We start from the raw sequence: 26,404 nt of genomic DNA, 5'->3' as shown, positions 1-26,404 counted from the left end.
GGTCATCTAGTCCATCCCTCTGTGCTGAGGCAGGACACAGTATATTTAGAGCAGCATTTCCCAAATGCAGCCACACCGTGGCTGCATGCAGCCACCAGGAGCTCTTCTTGCAGCTGCAGCCTCCTGGGTGGTTACTGGTATGTGTGGGGAGGGCACAGCGGCAAAGCAGTGGCCCCTCTCTGGAGACACAAAAGCTGGAGGAAAAGGCAGCCAGTGAGTTCCCCACTTTCCCAGGAGCGGTGGGGTTGGGTTTCAGCCCTGGAAGGCTTTGGGCTCCATTCCCTGAGCTCCCCACCCTTCCCATCACCTCTGGCCCCTGCTGCCTTCTCTAGTGCCCCATTGGCCCTGGCACCTGTTGCCTCCGTACCCACCTCCCCATCCAGGGATCAATTTGTCCACAGGATTGCCAGGGCTGAGTAAGTCTGCTGTGAAAAGTGATAGTTGTGTGTTTGTTAAGGTCACTTTTCACAGCAGATTTAGTAGCTATCAAGTCTTTTAAAAAAGCAATCAAAAAAAGCAAAAGAAACCATAAGAAAAAAGACAAGAATGTGCAAAGCACCTTATTTGTGTTTCTATTCTGTTTTGGTCCAGTAAAGAATAGAGACAACTGTACATTATTTTTATTATCAAGTCTGCAAAAAACAAATCCTACATAAATTATAATGATTTGGACATGTATATGTGCATATTCATTTGTTTTTTCTAAAGCTAATTAAGTATTTTAGGAAAAATTGTTCCTGGCCAATAGGAACTGCGGGGTTGGCGCTCGGGGTGGGGTGGGGTCAGCTTGCAGACCTGCCTAGCCACACCTCCGCCTAGGAGCAACTGAGACAGATGGCTGCTTGCTGGGAGCCGCCCAAGTTGAGCACCCCAAATTGAGCACCCCGGATCCAGCACCCCAAACCCCCTCCCATGCCCCAACTCTCTGACCTGAGCCCCCTCCCACACCCAAAGTCCCTCTCAGAGCCCGTGCCCCACACTCCCTCCTGCACCCCAGCTCTAAGCTTCCTCCTGGACCCAAACTCCCTCCCTCTTAGTTAAACGGCATTTTTCACTTACCAGCACCTCCATTTCCCCAGCATGCCAGATAAAAAAACTTTTACTGTAGTTGGAAAGTTTTTCATAATATGTGACCAAAATCTCCCTTCCTGCAGATTAAGCCCATTACATCTTGGTTTACCTTTAATGGATATGGAGAACAACTAATTATGGCTGTAACATAGTTGAAAACTGTTATCAGGACCCCCATGTCTTCTTTCCTCAAGACTAAACATGCCCAGTTTTTTTTACCCATTCCTCATAGGTCAGATTTTCTACACTTTTTTTAGCAGTTTTGTTGCTCTCCTCTAGAGTCTCTCCAGATTTTCCACATCTTTCCTGAAGAATGGCACCTAAAACTGCACACAACACTCCAGGTGAGGCCTCACCTGTGCCAAGTAGAGTGAAACAATTATGTCCCATGTTTACAGAAAACACTCCTGTTAATATAACCCAGAAGGGTATTAGCCATTTTTTGCAATTTCACCACATTGTTGGCTCATATTCAATTTGTGATTTACTATTACCCCCAGATCCTTTACAGCAGTACTACCGCCAAACCAGTCATTCTACTTTTTGTAGTTGTGTACTTGATTTTTCCCCCTTAAGAATAGTACTTTGCACTTGTCTTTACTGACTTTTATCTTGTTCGTTTCAGACCAATTCTCTGATTTATCAAGGTCACTTTGAATTCTAATCCTGTCCTTTGAAGTGCTTGTGACCCTTCCCAGCTGGTGTCATCTACTAATTTTAGAAGCACATTCTCTCACACTGTCCAAGTCATTAATGGGAATATTGACTCGTACCTGACCCACGACAGACCCCTGAGGGACCCCACTAGATACGTCCTCCAAGTTTCACAGCAAACCACTGATAACTAATCTGAGTAAGGTCTTTCCATCGGTTGTGCACTCATCACATCTAGACCCACATTTCCCTAGTTTGCTTATGAGAATGTCATGTTCTTGTGTGTCAAAAGTCTTACTAAACTCAAGGTATACCACGTCTATAGCTTCTCCCCCTCCACTAGGACAGTAATGCTGTCAAAGGAAAATTACAGGTTGGTTTGGCATGATTTGTTCTTGACCAATCCATGCTGGCTATTACTTATCACTCTATTATCCTCTAGGTGCTTACGCATTGATTGCTTAATAATTTCCTCCAGTACCGTTCCAGGTATCGAAGTTAGGCTGCCTGACTGATAATTCCTTGGTTTTCTTTGTTCCCCTTTTTAAAGACAAGTTCTATGTTTGCAGCTCCAGTCCTCTGGGACTTTACCCGTTCTTCATGAGTTTAACATAAACTATGTTCATGGTTCCAAGATTGCTTAAGTTCCTTTAGTACCCAGGATGAATTTTGTCTAGTTTTGTCAAATTGAATATATTTAACTTTTCAAAATATCCTTTAATCTGTCCCCCACCCCCATTCTGGCTTGTGTTACTTCCCCCTTGTTAATATTAATTGTGTTGAGCATCTGGTCACAATTAACCTTTGTAGTGAAGATGGAAGCAAAATAGGCATAAAACATTTCAGCATTTTTGGTGTCATCCTTTATTAGCTCTCTTCCCTTTCTAAGTAGAGGACCTAAACTTTCCTTCATCTTGCTCTTGCTCCTAATGTATTTATAGAACTTCTTCTTATTGCCTTTTATATCCCTTGCTAGGTGTAATTCATTTTGTGTCAGAATGCAAAAATCCCACCCCTGCCTCCTTGCAAGATGGAAACAAAACTCTAAACCATCTTATTATTAAATCATTACATTCTTACTGTATTTTCCTGAAAGGGGCAAGAGGCCAGGGGCTGCGTATGAAGTCCTCAAATGCCACAGAGCCCAGGATACCCATATGGAGAGCCTACCCTTTTTGTTGTCCTTGGCTTCTTTTCCTTCTGGGAGTATAGATAGCTCAAAAGCCATGCTGCCTTGGCTTCCATCACTGCAGGCAGGCCTGGTGTAAAGCCTGATTGCTTCAAAGGGATTTGAATCAGGACTTTTAAAAGGAAAAGAAACCATGGAGTAGGAGGTGATGCTGCTCCCGCTCAGATTTCAACCTGGAAATTCATGGGGTCCTATGGAAAGCATGCCACATATAATAAGCTACTCTAATCCTACCCACATACCCACTTAAAGCCTGTAGAGCGCAGTCCCACTCTGTTGTATAAAATTAAAAAAAATCTGAATGGCCTTATTAAAAAAATAATTCTAATTAAAAGCACAACCAAACAAAGTCTAAATATTCACTTGTGTTTTTACTGAAAACCCATCTTTCTGAAGCTAAATCATATAAATGTTCTTTTTTCAGAACCATGAGCATAATAAGCAGCCTAAAAGGAAAAATGTTTTATTAATTAACATGATTCCTGCTATTCATTGATGTGGATCCTATAAGCCACCTTTGAACAGAATTCCGATTGATGTCAGTAGAATTTCTGGGATCAAACCTTGAGTTTGGGAAACATTTAGAGAAAGAATTATAGCACTCTATTTTTAACTTAATTTGTTGCCACCGTATTTCTATAAAGCCTGTCTGTCAGTGGTATTTTAGGGGGGCATTTTCAAAATAAAATCCTAAATAAACAGATTTCAAAATCAGACCACTTATGAAAACCATATCTGTGGCACTTCTGAGGTTCAATGGTAAAAACTGTGAAATGTCTGTGTCAGATGTAAATATAAAAGGTATGCTTCTGCTTCTCTACACTTGGGGACCTAACCTCAATGTCTCCAGATTTATAGGTATTGTATTGTAGAGTGTCAGAAGCTCATGGTGGGAATGAGGTCTAAGTCCATAAAGGAGTTTAAAAGCCACATTTCTTGTATATTATCTTTTTGCTGGCAGAAAGCCAATGCAGAGGCAGCACATAAAGTCAAAAGATAGAATGTAAGACACATGTAGGCAGAACCTTTTTATCCATAATTGACAATAACTGTGATACTGGCTTCCTTATGAGCGGCAAGCTCAAGGGCTTGTGGGTTTTTCTTAAATCCTTTTAAAAATATAACATTCTTAAGTTGGTAAAATCCTGACTTGACTATGCCAAACCTCAACATGCCTCGGCAGCATACCACATTAGTCCATCAAAGCACCATACCATCCAAACTGGGGTGCCCATGGAAACACACTTTCCATCCTTCCTACCTGAACAAACCTGTTTTGCTAGAAATCATCAAGTTATGCATTTCAGCAACACTTAATACGCACTTTAGCTCTTCAGTACGCCATATGGATTGAGAAACATATAGCCCAGCTTGTTCTGAATAGCAACAATTACTGCAGCCATGTCATTCAAATTCTCCGTATCTATTCTCCAAAGGCACATATGGATAACAAAAAGCATCACATCAAAACAAATGGCTGAGTGTAGATGATCAAATGTAAAATCATAAAATCATGACGTGTGTGGAGAAAGTAAATAAGGAAGTGTTATTTACTCCTTCTCATAACACAAGAACTAGGGGTGACCAAATGAAATTAACAGGTAGCAGGTTTAAAATGAACAAAATGAAGTATTTCTTCACACAGCACAGTCTACCCGTGGAACTCTTTGCCAGAGGATGTCATGAAAGTCAAGACTATAACAGAGTTCAAAAAAGAACTAGATAAGTTCATGGAGGATAGGTCTATCAATGGCTATTAGCCAGGATGGGCAGAGACAGTGTCCCTAGCCTCTGTTTTCTAGAAGCTGGGAATGAGCAACAGGTGATGGATCACTTGATGATCACCTGTTCTGTTCATTCCCTCTGAGACAACTGGCATTGGCCACTGTTGGAGGACAGGATACTGGGCTAGATGAACCTTTGGTCCGACCCAGTATGACTGTTCTTATGTTCTTATGATCAATGAGGATTCATCTAATATTGATGACAGATCGTTCTACTCAATATGATCTAAATCTGTATAAATACACTGATGGTATAAAAACATTATTTTCAAGATGACTCAAGTAGGATGCAATAATTAATTGTACTGCATAAAGCACACAGAAGTAAAAACAAAACCAACAACAAGACTACCTCATTATTCAGGATTGACCATGATGGTCTCAGAGCTGGACTTCTCTAAATCTGATCTTAGAAATTACTACTACTGAAATGTCACTCGTACTTTTTCCATGACATTGAATAGCAACGTCAAGTTAGAGACCTATAATTTCCCCAGTACATCTTGGTTGAAAAATGTCTCTTAACAGAGATGTTGCCACTTCTTCCTTTAAAAATACTGCAACATGGATTTCTTGAAACAACTCAACTACACTGAATATGAGTCTGATCCTCTGTAAGAGCTCAATTTCTACTGATTTTGTTGGAGTCCTTCACCTCCTTGCAGAATTGTCCCAGTATACAAATGATCACATCCTAAAATGTCAAAAGAATGGGGTTTTTTTTGGTCAAGGACCCTAAGTACAAGTAGTGACGTACAACCCAGCAGCTTTACTGGATAAGTACCATCAAAATTGTTCAGCATACTCTCCAAACCCAAGAGTTCATAACACCATGATCTGGCAAAAGCCTCTTTGTCTGCCTACTGAATTTAGTTTGCCAAGTATCCCCATTCATTGTCCTTAAAACAGAATATTTCAATGATTTATCCAGTGCCTATTGCCACAGCACAAAGAGAGAATGCGGAGGACTGTCTGCCCAGATGAATTAGACTGCCCTGAACACTGAGAAAGCAGCTGGATTATTTCTCGTGGAAATTACTGGCCCTGCAAAAATGAACAAATTTTGTAGAAGTGAGCGACCTGGAAAATGATTCTGAAGGACAAGGGTTTTTTTTTGTACCACACAAGTCAATCTTCAGCCTCCACTATGACCCTGACGCTTCAGTTCTCTAATACCAAGGCCAAACTATTGTGATATCTGAATCACCAGGACAGGAAAATAACAGAACGGTGCCAAATTATTAATGGCAGTGGTCAGTAAGGTGTACTTAACTTCCACCGCTCTGTTCTTTCACAACAAATGAGAGAGAGCTTTTCAAAGGTCATATGGCCACACTGCAGCTAATCTCACAGAATGCACTGGACATTTAATGAGTTTTACTTTTTATTAGTGTCATTTGTGGTTTATATATCCAAAATCCTTCAGGTTTTGTCACAAGTCAGTGTAACATTCTCAAGTGTGGGGTGTGCATTGTGATGCTTACATTAGCAAATAAAAACATTTTTACCAGTTATATTTGCAGGAGTACCGTGTCAGAGAACGCTAAAGAGAAACTGTTGGTGAAATAAATTGAGCTATTACATGGACTTTGGTTTGGTGATTTTAGATGGTGAGGTAGCAGTAAGTGTCACGGTGGTGTTAAACTTCTGGAGTTTCAGCATAAGAAATATGGGAGGACTACTGACAGAGTTAAGCAGATGCTGAGAGCATCACAGCACTTAGTGAGATGCTAAGATTTTAAGACTAGAACAGGCCTCATGAAAACCGCTTTGCAGAGTGTGACGCATGGCCAGAAAGGGTGAAACATCCTGCACAAATAAATAACCCTCAAAAGACATGTGGAGGGATAATGTTTGTGTAGTTACATATGTATGAGTAGGGTCGACAATGTAATCAACAGTCCCTGTCTATGATGTATTCTGATAATTCAGAGGTCAAAAGAACAGCCTAGCGTTTAAATGATTTGTAAACACAGGATATCTCTATATTCATCTCTCTTTGAAATGTATAGCAAATAATCTGTGAATGGTGGAGGAACAAGCAAATTGCCTTGTGTTAATTCTATAGCTAAGTACTGGTGATGGACCTCCTTCAAAGTCATGCTAATTACCTTTTGAACTCCAACTTGTCAAAAAGGACATGAAATTGAATAAAAGATCCTTGGGTCCTGATTCTATTATCTCAGAACCGCTTAGGCTTCATCAGGGGAAGTTTGAGTCACAAGACTGAGGTCCCAGTTATGCTGGTACACCCTGAATATGAGATTTGGACACTGAACTATAACCTATGAACTATTTCTGAAAGAACTCTTTGCAACTACAAAGCTTACCATCTATGCTATGAATCTGAACCTCAATGAATTGAACTCTATATCTGTATGTATATTGATCTTTCAACCATACTCTCTCTCTCTATTGTTTTTTAATCAATTTTAGTTTAGTTAATAAGAATTGGCTGTGGCATGTATTTGGGTAAGATCTGGAATATTCAATAACCTGGGAGGTAATGTGTCCGATACTTTGGGATTGGTAGAACCTTTTCTTTTATATGAGGAAATAAGATTTACAGACATTTTCATCATATTTGATGTGGATACCTGGGGCCTGAGGCAGGATCGCTTTAAAGGAACTGTGTGTTGTTTGGACTTCTGAGTAACCAGTAAGGTAATAAAGAAGCTGTTTTGTGCTGGTTTGGCGAGTCTAAGTATTGGAATATCCACCAGCTTTTTGGATTGTATGCCCTATTCTTTGCAGTTCACCTTAATTGACTGACCACAGCTGGCTCCCCACTAGGACCCCGGTCACACAGAGATATGCCTATGTCTGCTTATGAGCTCATCCTCAGTTATTTCCTACACAGCAATTTGATTTTAAAATAAAGATCTTTGATATCTTAATTGCAGTAGCAGGCCAATGTGATAAATCTGCTAAGGGTGAATCTGTTGCTACTCTGTTATCTCCTGACTGGAGGGGAAGGCTCCTTGGGAGCTGGGAGGGTTTGAGACCTGAGGTGAGAGCAATGAAGACTGCTGCTTAGGGCAGCTGAACTGGATTTCCAGAGCTACCTGTGTGTGACAGGGTGTATCTTGGTGTCAGAATAACAAGACCCATGTACAAAGTGTATATAAAAACTTGTACATGTTGCAAAAAAACCCACATCAGACCAGACCTGGTTCTGTGACATCAATTTCCCTCCAACAACAGAAACCAACCTGCTGAAAGGCCATGGAAACTGGCCACCCCCGGCCAAAGCGCAACAATATGTAACTTGTTCCCTCACTGAAGTGTCAGAAAGTGCCCACACAAAGAAGATAAAAATAATCTTAGTTTGGAGTGATATGAGTGGAAAAAAGTAAAAAAAAAAGAGGAAATTTAAAATTTATGAAATAATCATTAAAATATATTAATTCATTTTCATGTTTGCACACCAATATTCAGCCCAGAGTGATTTTTTGCCAATTCCTTAAGTACTAAGGCTTTAAGAGACAAGCACAGACAGACCCATAATTATAACATTAGTAATGTAGACCTGACATCGTAATAATTATCTTTCAGCAGGGTTTCAAAAAACCATATCTTTAATCTTATTAAAATATTTGCCAAAATAAATATATATAACAAAGATTTAATCAAAGTGGATTCTGAGTGGGTGCACAGATTTTCATTTTTACTTTCTTGATAAATTCTATAGAGATTCTAAAATGTATGTTTATTTCATTAAGAAAATTTAATTGAGGTTTTATAGGTTAATTCACTGATGGAATGCAATGCCAAAATTAAAAAAAAAAAAAGCCAATCCACTCTGTAGAAAAAGAAAAGATAAAGCGTGTTTGTTACCCTTTAAGAAGTGCCTGTCCATCCCCTTCTCTTTACCATCAGTTGATTATATTAGAAAAAAGTGGGAGTCAATTAAAATCTTGATATTTGGTATAACTGTTGTTTCATCTCAATATAATCTGTACATAAGGAAAATGTCAAAACATACACTGGGTCTGACAAATATAAATCTTAGAGTTATTTACTTTGTTATTTTTCTTTATCACAGGTATAACCTTTTCTTTCTTGTTTTTCCAATAATATAAAAAACAACCTAAATGTATCTTTGTGCCTCTCATAGCAAGGTGTTATGCTCACTCAGCTTTCTGAGGCTTTTTTATCTTTTAAAAGTATATCAAATACTTGAGGGAGACAGTGCACTAGGACACAGGGTTTCCCCCACCGAGGCAGGTCTCTCCCAGATAAACAATTAGAACAAGTATTTATACCTTTATTACAGACAATAATAAGCAACAACTGCATATTGTTTATACATACTCCTTCATGATCTCTTATTTTTCATACCATTTCTCTTATAGTCTGCATTCTAGTCTTACCTAATACAAGGTCACAACAGCATCTTTCACAGTTGTTTTCCACTCGCTTCGCACTATCCCCGCTTCTACAAATCTCGCATTATTAAAGCTAGAGTTAGCCTGATTCCTGCTCATTTCAAAGGTCTGCATCCAAATTCCCTTTATCTACTTCCACATTGGCATACAAATCCAAAAGGTCTTTTCAACCTGCAGAAAAAGAAATCTTTTTTTCTAAAACTGTATAGCTTCAGAAATTAACTCTACTGGTTTGTGTTAAACCTGAGCCTTCTCTATAATAATATGTTTTCTCAAGAAATGGCTGTATTAACCTGAATTGCATCTACTCTCTTGTTAAATCCTTCACTTTTGCTAGATAATCATCTATTAACTTCACATTTTCCCCAAACCTCCCTTTTTCTTGGAAATCCCCTTAAATCTAGCTTTAAATAATTTTAAAGCAGTCCGTTGAGGTCTGAAGCTCCATAATAGCTTTCTTACTACTTTGTATTGACACTCAAAAAGCAGCTGGCATTGAATCCCATGCTGATTGATTTTTCTCATGAGTCCATTTATAGCAACACTGAGATGGAAAAGACTTATTAGGACATTGACTGCCCTGCCCTGCAATACTAGCCCAATACTCCACTTTATTTTAGCTGAAAAGTCCAGCAAATATTAGGGCAAACATGCAAGGATACAAAAAGTTCAGAACAGAGTCCAAAACTCTCCCTTCACCGTTAGGGGCATGAAAATAAAAGGCCTGATTTTCAAAAGCGCTGAGCACTCAAGCAAAAGTTAAAGCTCCATACCCTCTTGATGTGGCATTGCCCCAGAGCAGCATGCTCTGTGAGTGGGTGGGGAAGAATGGAGAATGAAGACACTTCTTTAGTACCAGGAGACATTCTGTCCCCACACTCCAAAATCAGCCCTTCAGCCAGCAGTCATGCTACCGCATTAACACCACAATCCGGGATCCACCATCACCCATAAACCCAATACCCATAAAGCATCCAATAGTTTCTCACCTCAGCTGCATGCAGCTGTGGGACGTGGGTGCTTGCGAGATAATTCTTGAACCAGGTTTTGTGTCACAGATCAAAAAAGGCTGAGAACTGATGTAATAGACTCTTGTGTCCCCTAGGCAAATCCCCTGTTCTCTTTATCTGAGTTATCCCAGCTGTCAAACGGGGACAATGAAACTGACCAAAGGATAATCTAAAAGTAGAGGGTTTAAGATCCCTGCATCTAGAAGTAGCTTGATTAATAGGTATTATCTCCAGTTTACGTATTTGGAAAGATTAAGTCATTTTTTGGGTAAAGAGGGAAGCAGACTGGGAGCGGAAGAGGAGAATAATGTGTGGTTTAGACATTGTTAAATCACCATCTCTCATCTACATTGGGGATTTTTGCACCAATATAGTGACACCAATTTACAAACGGCTTTTCCCAGTGAATTCTACCCCAGTTGGAATCAGAGGTGAGCTAAGTTTTACAGCATTGTAGCATGTCTACACTAAAGATTCGAGCTGGTGTGACTGCATCAGTGCAAAAACGCCAGTGTGGGCAGGGCTCGAGTCTCAATTTCCCCATTTCACAATTTGACAGAATGAAACTGACCTACTTCAAAATACAAGCATGTATGTAAAATGCACTGATTTAAACTTTGTCCAAACCATTGAAGTCAACAGAGTTTTATGGGGAATAAGTGAAGGATTTAGCCAAAAATATTCATGAGAACCATCAAACAATTGTCTTTTTTGGAGAATACAGTGAAATCTCACAATACGCCTTCCCCCCAATAATTTACCCATAAAACCAGTCTCTCCCTAATTCTGAAATATATCCTCAGTTTTCTAAAGCCTCATCCATACTTAAAAGGGGTGCCAGAACAGCTATGTCAGTTAGGCTGTGATTTTTTTTTATACAGACCTACCTATGCCAGGAAAAGCCAAGCGTAGAATATAGTTATACCGATAAACAATAAATCCCAAATATTTTTCCTAAGTAGATCCTGTAAACTTAGAACTAACTTAGTAGCTGTATCTGACCAAATTCATTATAATTATTTAATTAAACCAGGGGATATTCTGATGCAAGGCAGCTGTAAAATTCTGTTCCACTGAAGTGGACAAAAACTGACACCATTGACCATTTTCTCCCCCAAGATTACTCAGAGTGAACTATTCTGAGATTTTGCAGAGTGGACCATCAAAGCCTTCCCACTATAGTCTCTTCTTTTTAAAAAAATCACAACACTATAATTTATGTTTTGATTGTGGCATATTTTCTAGAGATCCTTAAATTTTAAAAAAATCAGTGAAAAAGGACAACTTTTTCATGTATATTTTCCCCATTTTTGACCAGTTCTAATGTTTTCTTCTAGCACACTTTCTTTCCAGTGCTGGCCTGCACCAATCTGATAAGATCATGCCCTCTGAATTGTTGAAAAATTGCATGCTTATACAGCAGTAGAGTAGGCCCTTTGGCAAAGCTTATCTTACTTGCTCTGCATTTTAACCTGGCTCCAAAAGTATGTTTTAACAGGATCCTGTACTTCATCAAAACTCAAGTAATGCATGACCTTGGCCTGTACAAGATCTGGACCTGTGTTACACAGAACTACACTTAGATACTGATAACAAATGTTCCCTGGTTAGTCTACGGAGGTGAACTTCTTTATAAACTGATGTCTTACATGGCCCATCCTCGGCTTTTAGTATAACATATTGACCAGGAAAACTAAATTGGCATGCTGCTAGAAAGAAAAACCGTTTCAACAGTGTTCTAACTACAACATTTTCAGAGCTAGAGTAGAGACTGAGCAACATGGATGAACATAAACAGGAGTAGAGTGTGAAATTTCCTTCTGGCCCCTCAAAATGTTTTCAAAAACATTTTTCCCTAGAATGCTGGAAGGCTGAGCATGAGTCTGGGTCATGTACTGAATTTAAATTCATCGGACCTGTGGCTGGTATGATTTGAGTATAAGGCAGAAAATATTTTGGTCAGATTCTTTGCCCTGACTTCCTGCTTAGCACAGAAAAAAAGCAGGAAGAAACTTGCCCTGAAAAGGAAAGTCAAGGATTCCTGCATTTGCCAGCAACTCTCACACTCTCAGCCGTGTTAGTCTGTATCCGCAAAAAGAATAGGAGTACTTGTGGCATTTTATTTGAGTATAAACTTTCGTGAGCTACAGCTCACTTCTGATGAAGTGAGCTGTAGCTCATGAAAGCTTATGCTCAAATAAATTTGTTAGTCTCTAAGGTGCTACAAGTACTCCTTTTCTTTGTGCCTCATTTGTTATTTGCAGTGTTCTGGTAGTCATGTTGGGCCCAGAATATTAGAGAGACAAGGGGGGTGAGGTAATATATTTTACTGGATCAATTTCTGTTGATGAAAGAGAGAAACTTTTGAGCTTCAGAAGAGCTGTGTGTGGCTTGAAACTTGTCCCTTCCACCAACAGAAGTTGTTCCAATAAAAGATATTAACTCACCCACCTTATCTCACACATTTGTTAAGCATTTATGAAACAGGGTGCATAATAACTTCTCTCCACAACAGAGTAAACTACTTAGCAAAGGTGAGGAATATCTCATGTGAGATATTTTAGGTGTGTAATTTTATTCGTCTCTTTAAAAAGGAAATATATCCTTAATGGTTTTATTTTAAATAAACTTGTCAATGAATTCAGTGAACAGATTCCTTCAATCATCTCTTTCTGAGCTACAAACACTCAAGAAAGAAGAAAATCTTCAGCAATAATGTGCAACATACTTTTAGCTTATTCAGCTCTTGAACTACTGAGTAAACAGACATTTCAGCAAGGGCTAGCCTGTAGGCTTGTGCGCTGCAGCATTACTGTCAACAAATTAGCCAAAACCTCCTGTGTCTGCTGCTGAAACACCAGTCTACAAGCTTTTTAAACTCTACCATCTCTTGTATGAAAGAAGTTTCAACACTGTATATCAGTTCATGCTGAGATGAACAAGAGACCCTTGTTCAGTGAAGAAATTATATTAGTTATACAAACTAATGGTGCAGTGTTGACATTCAAGTTGGCAACATTCTACGTACAAGAGAATTTAGTTATATGCTGCACTACCTTGGGCAATAGGAAGTAGTCACCAATGTAAAGAAATGTCTGTAATAAGCAGAATTGAATGTGTCTGCTTGATAAGAACCAAATGCAATTTAAATGTAGAGTAATCCAAGAACTAATTTTTTTGTTTCTCTGCATAAAAATTTCACTTGAAAGTTTTATTGTTTTCTAAATGTGAGGGTCTTGATCAAAATCTTAAAACACAAATGATTGTATCATGTGATCATAATGACTTGCAATATAATGTCATTAAAAATATGTCCTACCCACTTTGGGTCAAATTCTGCCCTAGAATCTACAGCTCCTATTGATTCCCACATTTGTATGCATTTGCATGCACAGTTGACCACAAAAACAGACCATTCAACAGGTGGTTTAACGGACAGGGAGTAAATTTAAAGTGATAACAGAAAATATTTTTTTTCCACAAAGCAAACATTTAGCCTGTGGAATGTATTGTCCCAGCTATATAAGAAGAAAGACAGGATACAATGGGCAGGGTTTCATTAAGCTGCAACTTTATTCACTTAACAAAAACAGAGGTGTGGGGGTTGTCTCCCCTCTGTACCAGACTTCAGGAGCCCCAACCCCTGCTTTTCCCAGCTTTCTCAGGAGATACCTTCCCCTAAATCCACTTCCAACTCATGTTTATTAGAGAAACCTATTCTTTCTGTAACAAGTACCTGCACACCTGCCACAAGGAGGCACCAGCAACTAGCTTGACTGCCCGGGGCTGATCCAGGGTGGATGTGAGAGAGAGAGAGAGAGAGAGAGAGAGAGTTCCTTCTGGAATGCAGTATATAAATACCTCCTGTCTGCCCAGTGCACAGGGTGGGTCAATGCTCCACCTCATCCAGCCACTTCCTGTTCCCACATTGACTCCAGTCACTGAAGACCCTTTTTTCCCTTCTTTCACAATCCAAATGCAGTGGGGACACTTAAATGGCACTTCTTCCACGACATTCAGTGGCAGTGAATATATTGCCTTAAGAAAACACAGAGGTGAAGAATTTGGCGGGACAGGATTTAAAAAAAAAGAATTACACAGTCAGCGTAATAATAAGAACTTCTATAATTCGGATCAACTTTTAGAAGAATTTTAGAAAGGGTATAAACTGTTATGCTTCAGGGCATGACCCAATTTCTAATGGAGTTATAGAATAACCTGCCTCCAGGGAAAGTTTCTTCCTAAGTGCCAGCTGCAGGTGTATTTTGCACCTTTCTCCAAAGCATCTAATACTACTGATCCCTGTCAGAATCAAGATATTGGGTTAGATGGATCACGGGTCTGAGCTGATAGGCCTGTTCCTAGGTCCCTAACCTGACTGTTTTTGTTCCTATGCACACACTGTCTTATTTGAACTTTAGGATAACTACTTAAATGTAAAAAGAAAAGGAGTATTTTTGGCACCTTAGAGACTAACCAATTTATTTGAGCATAAGCTTTCGTGAGCTACAGCTCACTTCATCGGATGCATACTGTGGAAAATACAGAAGATGTTTTTATACACACAGACCATGAAAAAAATGGGTGTTTATCACTACAAAAGGTTTTCTCTCCCCCCACCCCACTCTCCTGCTGGTAATAGTGAGCTGTAGCTCACGAAAGCTTATGCTCAAATAAATTGGTTAGTCTCTAAGGTGCCAAAAATACTCCTTTTCTTTTTGCGAATACAGACTAACATGGCTGATACTTAAATGTAGAAACCAAAAACGGGGGGTGGGGGGGCGTAAATTTTAAGGGCAGAGTAAACTCATATGAAGCTGAGAATAAAAACAAAACAAAACAAAAATTAACCAGGTCATCTGATAAAAAGCAAAAGTAAAGCCATAGATTTACACACAAACTGATTTAGCTACATGGAACACCTTATTGTGACAGTATGTGTTTTATTTCTCTTTTGTAAAAGGATTGTCCTAAAAATTATAGATGTTTCTAGATTTTATTCCCCAATGCTATCTAAAAGCAATACATCATCTACAGTTTAGAGATTGTCTTTTATGCAGCCCATCTTTTTTTCCCTGAAATTATTCCTAATGATTCTTCTCTCTGGATTTTGTTGTTCTTACAGTCTCATATTAAAAGTCCACAGAGAAAAAAATGGAGAGCATATTCTTGGTACACCATGCCTATTGTAACTTTAAAAAAACCACTATCTGAAGCTACTAATATTTTCATATTAGACTCAAAGATTGCTGTCAGCATATCGTATTTTAGGTTTGTCTACATTTCTTATCAAGGTTTAATTTTAAAGTATCTTTCAAGACATTTTATCTTGCCATTTAGCATGTTCAGAAGCTAATACTGGTTGAAAAAAAGTTATATTTTCAACAAAAATACAGTATTAAAATACTGTAATTCATTTATGCACATTGCTAGTACCTAAATATATGTTTAAAAATCAGCAGCAAGCCTTTAGCATATGCTTGTGCAATTCTGATATAAATGAGATTTGTTATCCACATTTGTTGTCCAGAAAGCTTCCTTCTCAAGTGGCAAATTATGTTTTTGTGGTTTTTTTAACTGTAAGCAATGCACACAAGAAATCACTTTTCACTACATAGGTTACAATGTATTGCACCTATACTTGATTATTTTTCTAGAAATCACGAACCTTAAGGATTTAGCTATCAAAATTAGATTTGCTACACAATTATCTCAACAATTTTTCAGTGGTTACAAAAATCATACATTCTTTAGTGAATCAACATTTTTCCCAGTAAACAAATTGCACAACCTATACATCTCCAAAAGAGGCAGATATGCAATTTAGACATAGCCCAGGATACTATATACTAGAGTATATGCTTAACAGAAATTATTTCCACAGAAGCCACTAAAATCATATGATATATATGCTACTGTGAAATGCAGAAACCCTGATTCATGTACAAATATAAATGCTTCTGGCTTCTTTACGCCCCAAAAAGCAACATATTTCTCATTTTTTATATTTTTTTCAATAAAAATTTACTTTATTTGTGCAATGATTTAAAAAAAATACTTGTAATAATGTTACAATACTCAGGAAATATCTATAGAAAACTCAAGATAAAAGAAAAAATAAGTAGATATTTTGCTTAGGAAGATTTGTGCAATGAGCTTGGGGAGAAAGGCATCTGCCCTTCCAGCCAAATTACATCCTCAGGTGGCTATGCAGCTCTCATTTAAGGCAACTGGAGCTAAACATGTACCCAAGGACAGAGTTTAGTCCTAAGAGTTGTCTTAATATTTCCATTTTAGTTTTTCAGTTGAACAGCTTACTTATAGTATGGGTATAAAACTGTATCTAGAGAAAACAAACCAAGCTCAGCAAAGAACACGAGATCAGAATTTTGTACAGATAAAGAGAGCTGCTTGCCCATGCCTGTAATTGATTTTTGCATGCATGTATTGATCCAAATCATAACCACATGGTGCTTCACAGTTGAGCTGTAGGCATAACTTTCAACCTGCCAAGGCCCAAATGTGTGAATTACACTCAAAATGAGAACAAGATACAAAAATGAGGATAGAAAGGATGTTTCTTTAGCCTGTACGTTTCCTAAATCTGCAGTTTCAAGAACACATGCTTATATTATTTATAATAAGAAACAATGAAATCACTATGAGGGTGATGTCCATTTGGGTCTAAATGAATTGCATACCTCATCAATAAATACAATTTAAAATTATATTCACGGGCTGGGGAATCTTTTTGTTCATTCTCATCTTGTTTGTCAGATATCCCAGATGCAGACTCTTGTGATAAGATGTCATATAAGGGAAGACAGTCCACGTAAGGTAAGAAGAATATTTTTGTTGAGACAACTCATACTTTGACTGGCTTCCTGTTTAGGTTATGACTGACAGACACAGCAGCTGCAAAAGCCCTCACACAGAGCAGGTAGCCAGGAAGATCACTGACAAGTCAGGCTCTAAAAGTGACAAATACCCAGTCAGTACCTCAGACAGAGCTAGTCCTGCTAACACACTGAACAAGTCGTCACTAGAGATATCAACTCCTGTATCAACAGCTTGTGCAGAGATTGAATAATTCAACTATTTCTAAAAAAGTATGCTCTGATAGGCTATGTCCACACCTCAACTGATAGTAATATTTTAACATGTTAACTAATTTGATTATTAATTCTAGGGTGTACAGGACACAAACACTGGTTGTGTTTAACCCCAGGCAACAGAGTTCTATAAAATTAGCAAAAACATTTATGTCCTGGAGCAAATATTTGTGTTAGTGTCTATATTAGAATGTACAATAGTGTACATTTATGTGTGTTAATAATAGAATCATACAATATAGGGCTGGAAGGGACCTTGAGAGCTCATCTAGTCCAATCTCCTGTGCTGAGGCAGGACCAAGTACACCTAGATCATCCCTCCCTTGGAAACCTATTCCAGTGTTTAACTATCTTTATAGTTAGATTTTTTTTCTCTAATATCTATCCTAAATCTCCCTTGCTGCAGATTAAGTTCATTAATTCTTGTTCTACTTTCAGTGGAGTGGGAGAACAATTGATCATCATCCTCTTTGTAACAGACATTAACATATTTGGAGTCTGTTGGCAGGTCCCCCCATTCAGTCTTCTCTTCTCACTCTGTCTTTTCCTTTTTCTTCTTATGTCCAGCTGTTTTGGCTTTTTTTAGCCTTTCCTCGTATATGTTTTCTAAACCATTTTTTGTTATTGTTGCTCTCCTCTGGACTCTCCAACTTTCCCCCATCTGCGAGCATGGTGCCCAAAACCAGACACAGTACTCTAGCTGAGGCCTCACCAGTGCCGAGTAGAGCAGGACAATTATCTCACATCTGACATCAACACTCCCTTTAACACACCCTAAAACGATATTAACTTGTTTCGCAACTGCATCACATTATTGACTCATATTCAAGTTGTGATCTACTATAATCTCCCAGAACTTTTCTGCAGAATTACTGCTTAGCCAGTTATACCCTATTTTGTAGTTGTGCATTTGATTTTCTTCCTTTCTAAGTGTGTGCTTTGCACTTATCTTTATTGATTTTCAACTTGTTGATTTCAGACCAATTCACCAATTTGTCAAAGTTGTTTTGAATTCTAATCCTGTCCGCCAAAGTGCTAGCAACCCCGCTTTGCTTGGTATCATCCACTATTTTTTAAAACATAGTTTACACTCCACTGACTGAGTAATTAATGAAAATATTGAATAATACAGGACCTAGGCCAGACCCCTGTGGGACTCCACTAGATATTTTCTCCTAGTTTGACAGCGAAATATTGATAACTACTCTGAGTACAGGTTTCACCAGTTTTGCATCTACCTTACATAGTTTCATCTAGACCACATTTCCTTAGTTCGCTGATGAGAATGTCATGTTCCCCCAATAAAAGGAAGGTACTAAGTTTGCCCTTCTCCAGTCTTTTTTAAAGACTATGATAAAAATTCAAATGTAGGCATACACTCAGCTGCTGATATGCCTTGGTGCTGGGTGCTCAATCCCCAAGGAACAGACAAGATTAAAAAGAAACAAAACAAAAATCTTTTTAAATCTTTTGAGATAATTATTTCAAAGTGTAAAAAATAATGAAAATGTTCACAGTATTAAAATATGCTGATTACAATCAGTCCAGTTTGATTATTTCTTCATGATCAGAAAGATATACTGAATAATGGAGTAACCCGACTTCAGAAAATGATGACATCATTGCAGAAATCTGCATGTACTCACTTCTCCTTTTTTTTTTTGTAAACAAAACTAATTTTAAAAAGTGAGTTTTTAAAATGTCCTTTAAATTTCAAGTCGCAGGCATATAAACAGCAAAAACTGTAATTTCTGATTTTGACTAATTTCTACCAGATACTCTTTAAAGATAAAGAGTGTTTTATCTTTGGAGATTAAAATTAGATTTTTTAATGAACTGTTTAACTGGAAGGATTCAGTGTTAATTAAATTGTTTCATTTAAAAGAGTTCAGCTTCGTCAAAACCGTGGCTTTCAGACAAGGATCCACAGCAAAAAGGATTTTAGCTCTTTTTACACTTGTTTAAGTATGATTTTGGAAGCAAGGGACAGTTTCAAAAAGACCTGTTTCATATATTTAGAATACCTTAAATACTATAAAAAAGAAGCGTACAATGCACTCACTCCTTTTCTCAAGATTTCATTCTGCTCCATTGGAGGCCTCATGATTCATCCACCTGGGAACTGCATTATTACCTCCACTATGATCCTACCTTTATCCCTCAAGTACATTTTGAAAATGTTGTAGAACAAATGGTACCCCATTGCAAAAATGTCAGGGAGTTTACTTAAACACACAATATCATAATAGCTGTAGTTCTCTACTGCTTTTCTATCTCACAAATATTTGATCATGAGGAACATTATTGCTGGGGAAGTAGGGTACATATAGACTTTTACCAGCGGTTTAAAAAAATGCTTTAACTCAACTGGCTATAGAAAAAATTGAGAACATACCAGATAAAGAAAGTGATGTTGAAATTAACCCACACAGCAGATTTATGGCAATTTTTAAAATTACTAGCTTGAAGTTTTGTTTCTACAGTTTTCTTTTTTTCAGTATTGTCTGTACAGGGTGATCTCCCTTCCCTTCTCAGATTTTTGTCAATGTGGGAATTCCAAGCTTCGCGGGGAGGTGGAGGAGAGAATTTCAGAGCTGTATTGATTCTACACCTTCCCATTTCCAGTGTCCCACTCTCCTTCCTTGCAAGCTTTTAACCTCTGCTTTCACTCCTACTCTCATTGTTACCTCTGTATCCCCTACCCATCTCTGTATCTCCTTTGGTCCCCTTTTACTCCCGTTTCTTCCCAAGAACAGGGCTCGTACCCACCTCTACCCTCTTCATCTCTGTATTCTCCTTTTGTACTTCACTCTAGTAATGGGTGTGTGTGTGTGTGTCTGTATGAGTGTGTGTTTGTGGGTCCTGCAATCCCCAGTGTCTGCTCCTTCTGCATTCCACCTGGTAGCACCTGCTACATACACAGCCTGGCTCTGTCCTCTCCCTCCTCTAGCAATTTCTATTTTTTAGTCAGACAAAGTGCTAGAGTGCCAGGCTTATTTGTGGACAGCAGGAAAGGAGGAGTGCAGGCACCAGGCCTTGCAGCGAAAAGGTCCAAGTGCTGTGAACAGTGGAGGTGGAGAGGGATGGTTACTACACTGCCTTCTATGAAGAGTTGAGCAGAGAAGGTGCAAGGGGCTTCTTTCTCCTCCCTCACTAGGAGGAGAACCCCTCAAAGATGATTCTGTTGATGAGTACAAAGGGTTCGTCTGGGCCCTCCTTACTGGGCTGTCTAGGAGGCTGACTCTGGTAAATGCCCAGTCGCCCAGCAGCCCAGGCCAGGCCTCCTGCTTTCTTAGAGAGGCATATTGTGCTAAGGACTATTTCCTTTTAGTGACATAAAATAATAAAAGTCAGTACTTCTATAACAATTTTCACCTACAGATCTCAGAGTGTTTCATAAAGGAAGCTGTCCCCAATTTACAGATGCGGAAAGTGCTGCTCAGGAAAGGGCTCTGGAGAAAACATAAAACAGACATTGGGCTATATGAGCTTTCCCAAATATTCCTCGTTGCACTGGAGAGAGGGTAACTCGCAATGCAAACCTTTTCCCGGGTCCCCCGCTGACTTGCCTGCTCCTTCCACTGTCCCACCCAGTCCCCTCCCTTTTCCTCAGCATAAACCTCAGTCCCATGAAGAAGCTGCCACATTGTCTGTATTCAAAAAAAGGGTTGGTGTCTTGGAGGCTGAGCCCTCCTTTCATGCTCGGTGATAGCAAGGCAAAAATGCACAAGAGTCTCAGAGGATTATTCTGCGTCCATATATTTTACATTTTCTTGGGCTAAAAAAAAGATTTGTCATAACCTAACCACAACAGTAACAAAAAGAAAATGCAATTATTTGTAACCAGGAAACTTTCCTGTCAATTCCACATGTAAAATATTCATGCAGTGGAAACAGTTAATGTAGCTCAGGACTTCAGTCAGCTCCTTGAAATTGTCCTCACCACCTTCGTTTTCCCCTATCAGTCAATGCCAAAACTCTGAATGCCCTAAAGATATTGTTTAAAATAGTATCACCAAAAAATGTACCTGTTAATGGGAGCTTATCCAATGTTAATTGTAGATACTTTTATAAAAGCATTAATCCAATCCCAACTCAAATCTATAATCAATCAGCTTCCTTATAGGAATTATCATTTAGTCACCACGCCCACGAATTTACTTCAAATGATTTGGATATTGAAGGTTTGAGACACTTTGAAATTAAGTTTCATTACTTTGTTTTGAAAAGCTGCTAACTGCCCAGAGCATCATTATAGTTGTAGAAGTCATTGCATTAACAGCAAATCTACAGGAGAAGGAACCCTTGTGGGATTTCAGTTGTGCGTAGTGTCTTCACCACTAATTCAAGAGAAAATCTATCAATATCTGAATTAATGACGACCATCAGTCTTGAAGACCATTACATACAAAATGGAATCAGTTTCAGTCTGTTTCTTTACAGATTTGCTCTTAGTGTTTGAAGGAACAAAACAAGAAGGTGACATAAACTAAATTATTGAAATCACATGCTGAAAGAGTAATTATGATGTGAAAAACATTTCTCTCTTTGCAGAATAGTAGATATTAAAAGGCAGTATTTTAAGTAAGCCTCATTCTAGAGATGATGACCCCTAGATAGACCAGATACTATAATGTTATCATTTTGTGGCATGTATGATTGCACTGTATTTTATCTAATGTAGCAATTCTGCCTACCCAGATTTTGATGTCTCTCTTTAAACCATTATTGAAACTAGAAGGACAAACTGAAATATGGATGAATTATCAATAAGTGTGAACTCCACCCACGCTTACGTCATTTCATGTTTGACTTGACTTGGAAAAAAGGATTTCTATTTTTTTTAAGCTAGAACTAAGAAAAATGAAAGACTTTTATTAAGTGCTCCAAATAAAAACAAGAAAGATACAATGCCACAGTCTAGAATATTGTTTAATTTCATATGAATGTGCTAATTCTGAAAAGCTTGATTTGATGTTAACCTATTAACTGCCTGCTTTGGACCATGCAATTTCAAATATTTTTTTAAATACTCTAAAACCCAGAAACACTAAATTTTGATAAGTAAAAGGTATCTGGGGCCAGTGACAAATGTTGAAAACATTTTAGATGAAATCTCTTGAGTTGGTGCAGCTATTAACATTTTCCCAAAACAAATCAACAATTACATTCCCAAACTCCTTAAAAGATTGAACAGTCTCTTTTAGAGATCTTTAAATGATCTGGGGGTTGTTGAGAACCCAAGAAGCATGACTTAAACCCCCCATCTTCTATCAATCATAGAAACCAGAGCATTTTTTATACGGTGATTGTCTGGAACACTTAGAAAATAATGTAATTCTTTCAATGTAGTTTAGGTAGTTTTCTTGAAACCAAATACTAGCATGCTTAAACTTTTCAGATATTTCATTTTGAATGAAAGTGGCTTTCTATAATTGAAATTATTGGGCTAAAATTGGGCTTTAACCTTGAAGAGAGTTGTTTTGTTGTATAAAAAAGGCACTTTAACCTTTAGAAAAAAAATCAAAATACTTACTGATAAGGAATGGTGTACCTTTGTTTAAAGCCAATCTCACTTCTTGACTCAGCTTAGTTGGTGAGAGACTTTTTTAATTATTTTAACTGAATTGCTAGACTTTAGCCCCTTTAGCATTTTACTAATAAATGATTTCAGAGGCTTCCTGTGTTCCCTGCAAAACAACCATCTTCTTGACTGAGGTGTAATTTGAATTACTTGAATTGGGGAATAGTTATTCATACAGTAATGGATTTTTCTGAATCTTTTTTGGTAAAGTCTAACAAAATTCAAAACAGAATGACATGTCATGCTTGGTCTTCTGTATTAAACAGATATCAGCCTTATCATTTTGGTTTATGGACAGTGAAGTAGATCTGCATCTGGATCCAAAATAATTTTTGACAAAACTAATGTTTCACACATACATCATAGGTGTGTGTGTGTGTGTGTGTGTGTGTGTGTGAGAGAGAGAGAGAGAGAGAGAGAGAGAGAGAACTGAAAGAACCTACCCTTTGTTACCTTCAGCCATGTAGAGGCCCAAATCTACAAAACCTTATTAACATAAATAATCCTACACATTTCACTGGGATTAGTCATATGAGAAAGGGTTTGAAGGATAAGGCATTTAACAACAATAACCTAAAACAAGTTTCTTCTACTAAGATTGCTCTTTTAAAAAATAGGTTCAAGCCTAATCAAATATGTGTCAAAACACCCTAACTTTGATATGCCAATTTATGGTTGTAATTACTTATACTAAACTTCTTGATGAAAATTATGTAATGTATCTAATAACTTTGCTATAATAGAGCACATGCAAACAAAGCCTTAAAAAAGGAAATTGACATTTGTATAATTAAGTATTGATGTTACAGGACAGTGACTTCAGTAAAGTCCACTAAAATTCTCTATATATTTAAAATAATATGTTAAATATTCTTAAATTGATTGTTGAATTTGGAGAATGAGGGGTGGGTGGATGGTCAGAAAACATGTATGTTTCTGTAATTACATGTGTGTGCTTATGCATGTGGAATAAAGTGTCTTGGCTGAATTTTCAACCTTAAGATCACTGTCTGAAGTATATAGATTTCATAGTCATCATGAGTAGACATCTCTGTGGCCACACTGTCACTACAGTCTGAAGGTAAAATCTTGGCTTTACTGAAGAAAGTAAGAGTCACTGACTTCAATGGGGCCAAGATGTCACCCCAGTTCTTCAGATTTCCAATAAAAAAAAATACTTCAACTGATTATAGCAATTACTTCATTTCAATGCCCCTATAGTTTTGGTGCTGAAAATTCTGCTACCAAACCATGCCGTAGATTCATCATCTTGTCATATCAGACGAAAATAAAAAATCAGGTCACTTAATATAAATTTTCAACTGTCTACCAAAAGCTCACATTCCCTGGTGTGTAATTTGTCACAAGAAGATGATCAATACAATTTATTATCAACAGCAGTTCATTACAATGACAGACAAATGAGCAATTCGTACAGTACCTAATGCTGCTCATGCTTCCAGTCTCTGATCCAAGCTTACATCTCTCCAGTTGGCTGGCTACAATCTGGCGTTCAGCCTCAAGTTCTCGAGTCAGTCTCTCAAACTGCAGCTCCTGAAACAAAACAAACATTCACTCAATGATCTTTGCAAGAATCAGAAAGAATTTCAGTGCATGTGTCAAATTATAGCATTTGAAATAAGTGTTACTATGACACTTCTATGAAAAGCTTTCCCCCTCTCTTTTTAACACATTCACAGTCCAAATGTATATGATAACACCTGCTGGTTCACTCATAATTCTGATCATGTGCATTATAAATGGAGTTAGTTTATTTAGGATGAAATTTTCAAATGAGCCTAAGTGACAGACTCATGTCAAAATTCCCTCCTTAGTGCATATGTTTTTCTTAATGGTGGTGTAATAGGTTTTCACTAAGCTGACACAAGGATGCTAAAACAAAAGGAGCAATTTTTTACATTTATTAAGACAGCTAAGGGATCTGTAGAGCGTAATACATGGTGATGAAATCTTTTGTACTCAGCTAAATATTCATCAAGCAACATAATGTAGTATAGACTGGAAAAATAAACTATAAGATAGATGTAAGTATGTTTTTATTGGCCACATATACTTTAATTTCAGCATCTTGGTGTTGTGTTGGAAGTCAATTCTTGTGATTTCAGAGCAGCCCCTTATTAAAATCCTGCCAGTAACTGATGGTAGGGTTGGGGTAATTTCCCTGATTCTCTGGATATTACCAAACTAGAGATATTACCAAACTGACTTAGCCATAGAGTTCATAAGATATTTCTGATTTTTTTTAAAATGCAGCAGATTGCATCAAATGTAAGTTCCCCCCCCCACACACACAGACATCCAGCTCCCGCAGAGCACCCCAATAAAAAAACACATTACAAGGTGACAGATTTCAGAGTAACAGCCGTGTTAGTCTGTATTCGCAAAAAGAAAAGGAGTACTTGTGGCACCTAAGAGACTAACCAATTTATTTCAGCATGAGCTTTCGTGAGCTACAGCTCACTTTATCGGATGCATACCGTGGACAAGTTTTTTCATGCAGTTGATAGATTTCCACTCCATACGGCTAAATGCAGTGCCTTGCATAATGACAGGTTTCAGAGTAACAGCCGTGTTAGTCTGTATTCACAAAAAGAAAAGGAGTACTTGTGGCACCTTAGAGACTAACCAATTTATTTGAGCATGAGCTTTCGTGAGACAGTGGGGTGGGAGGAGGTATTGTTTCATGATCTCTGTGTGTATATAATGTCTGCTGCAGTTTCCACGGTATGCATCCGATGAAGTGAGCTGTAGCTCACGAAAGCTCATGCTCAAATAAATTGGTTAGTCTCTAAGGTGCCACGAGTACTCCTTTTCTTATTACAAGGTGAGTATACAATAAACACCCACTACAAGATTTTCAGTTCTCCATGGGCTGTCCGAACATGTAGAGTACTCAGTATATTTTTCAAGAACAAAGACTATTTCAGCAAAGTGCACTTACGATAAGTTTGTCAAGTTATGCTGCCTTTTGTCCCTGATTATGGTTATGAGAAAGCTAGTGTAGGTGGCTGGCCCTTTAATGGGAGGTAGGCCCAGCCTCACCTGTGACAGATCAACTCCTTCCCAGCTGAGACTGATCATCCGAGGTTCAGGCGATTATAAAAGCCAGCAAGTGGCTCAGTGGAGTACAGAGTTGCCAGAAAAGCACTGGATTGTGGGGGAAGAAGAGAAACACAGGCTGAGGCAGAAAATGTTGTGGGAATCCCTTGTTAAAATACTGGCAACACATCACTGGTGAATCTGTGTGTTCTCATGTACTCTCTCTCACTCACACACACAAAAGCAGAAACAAACAAATGCAACACTATCACACAACAAGTAATTTGTGTGATGACTATTCAGTCGCTTGCACTGCATTTACCACTGTAGTATCCCACCACATTACACTTAATATACAAAACAAAACAATAACATGTTTGAGCCACCCTTCTGGCTGACTCAATAAAAACACTGCACCATTATGCACACGGAGGTCCCCCTCTCTCTGTCTTTCATAATGGTAACTAATTGATAAACCGACTAATTAAAAGCCTGGTTAAACAGAATAACTTTTTAATCAAACCCTGAAGATTGCCATGTTCTGTTATAGCA

At 38.1% G+C, this 26,404-nt stretch overlaps 1 protein-coding gene across 9 annotated transcripts in view; it reads right to left on the bottom strand.

The window, feature by feature from the left end:
- Positions 1 to 26,404, bottom strand: part of CTNND2 (catenin delta 2) — a 1,183,649-nt gene that overhangs the window by 697,772 nt on the left and 459,473 nt on the right. For 8 of the 9 annotated variants that reach the window (XM_048839596.2, XM_048839594.2, XM_048839597.2 and 5 more), the window contains one exon: positions 24,234 to 24,346. In XM_048839596.2, coding sequence (XP_048695553.2) covers positions 24,234 to 24,346 — 113 coding nt within the window. Of the gene's footprint in view, positions 1 to 24,233; positions 24,347 to 25,855; positions 25,961 to 26,404 lie in introns of all 9 variants that reach the window. The other variant, XM_048839598.2, reaches the window with a different exon arrangement.

The sequence above is a fragment of the Caretta caretta genome, chromosome 2, assembly GCF_965140235.1.
Source record: "Caretta caretta isolate rCarCar2 chromosome 2, rCarCar1.hap1, whole genome shotgun sequence".
NCBI classification, from domain to species: Eukaryota; Metazoa; Chordata; order Testudines; family Cheloniidae; genus Caretta; species Caretta caretta.
The sequence above is the reverse complement of the archived record's forward strand: the minus strand, read 5'-3'. Positions and strand labels throughout refer to the sequence as shown.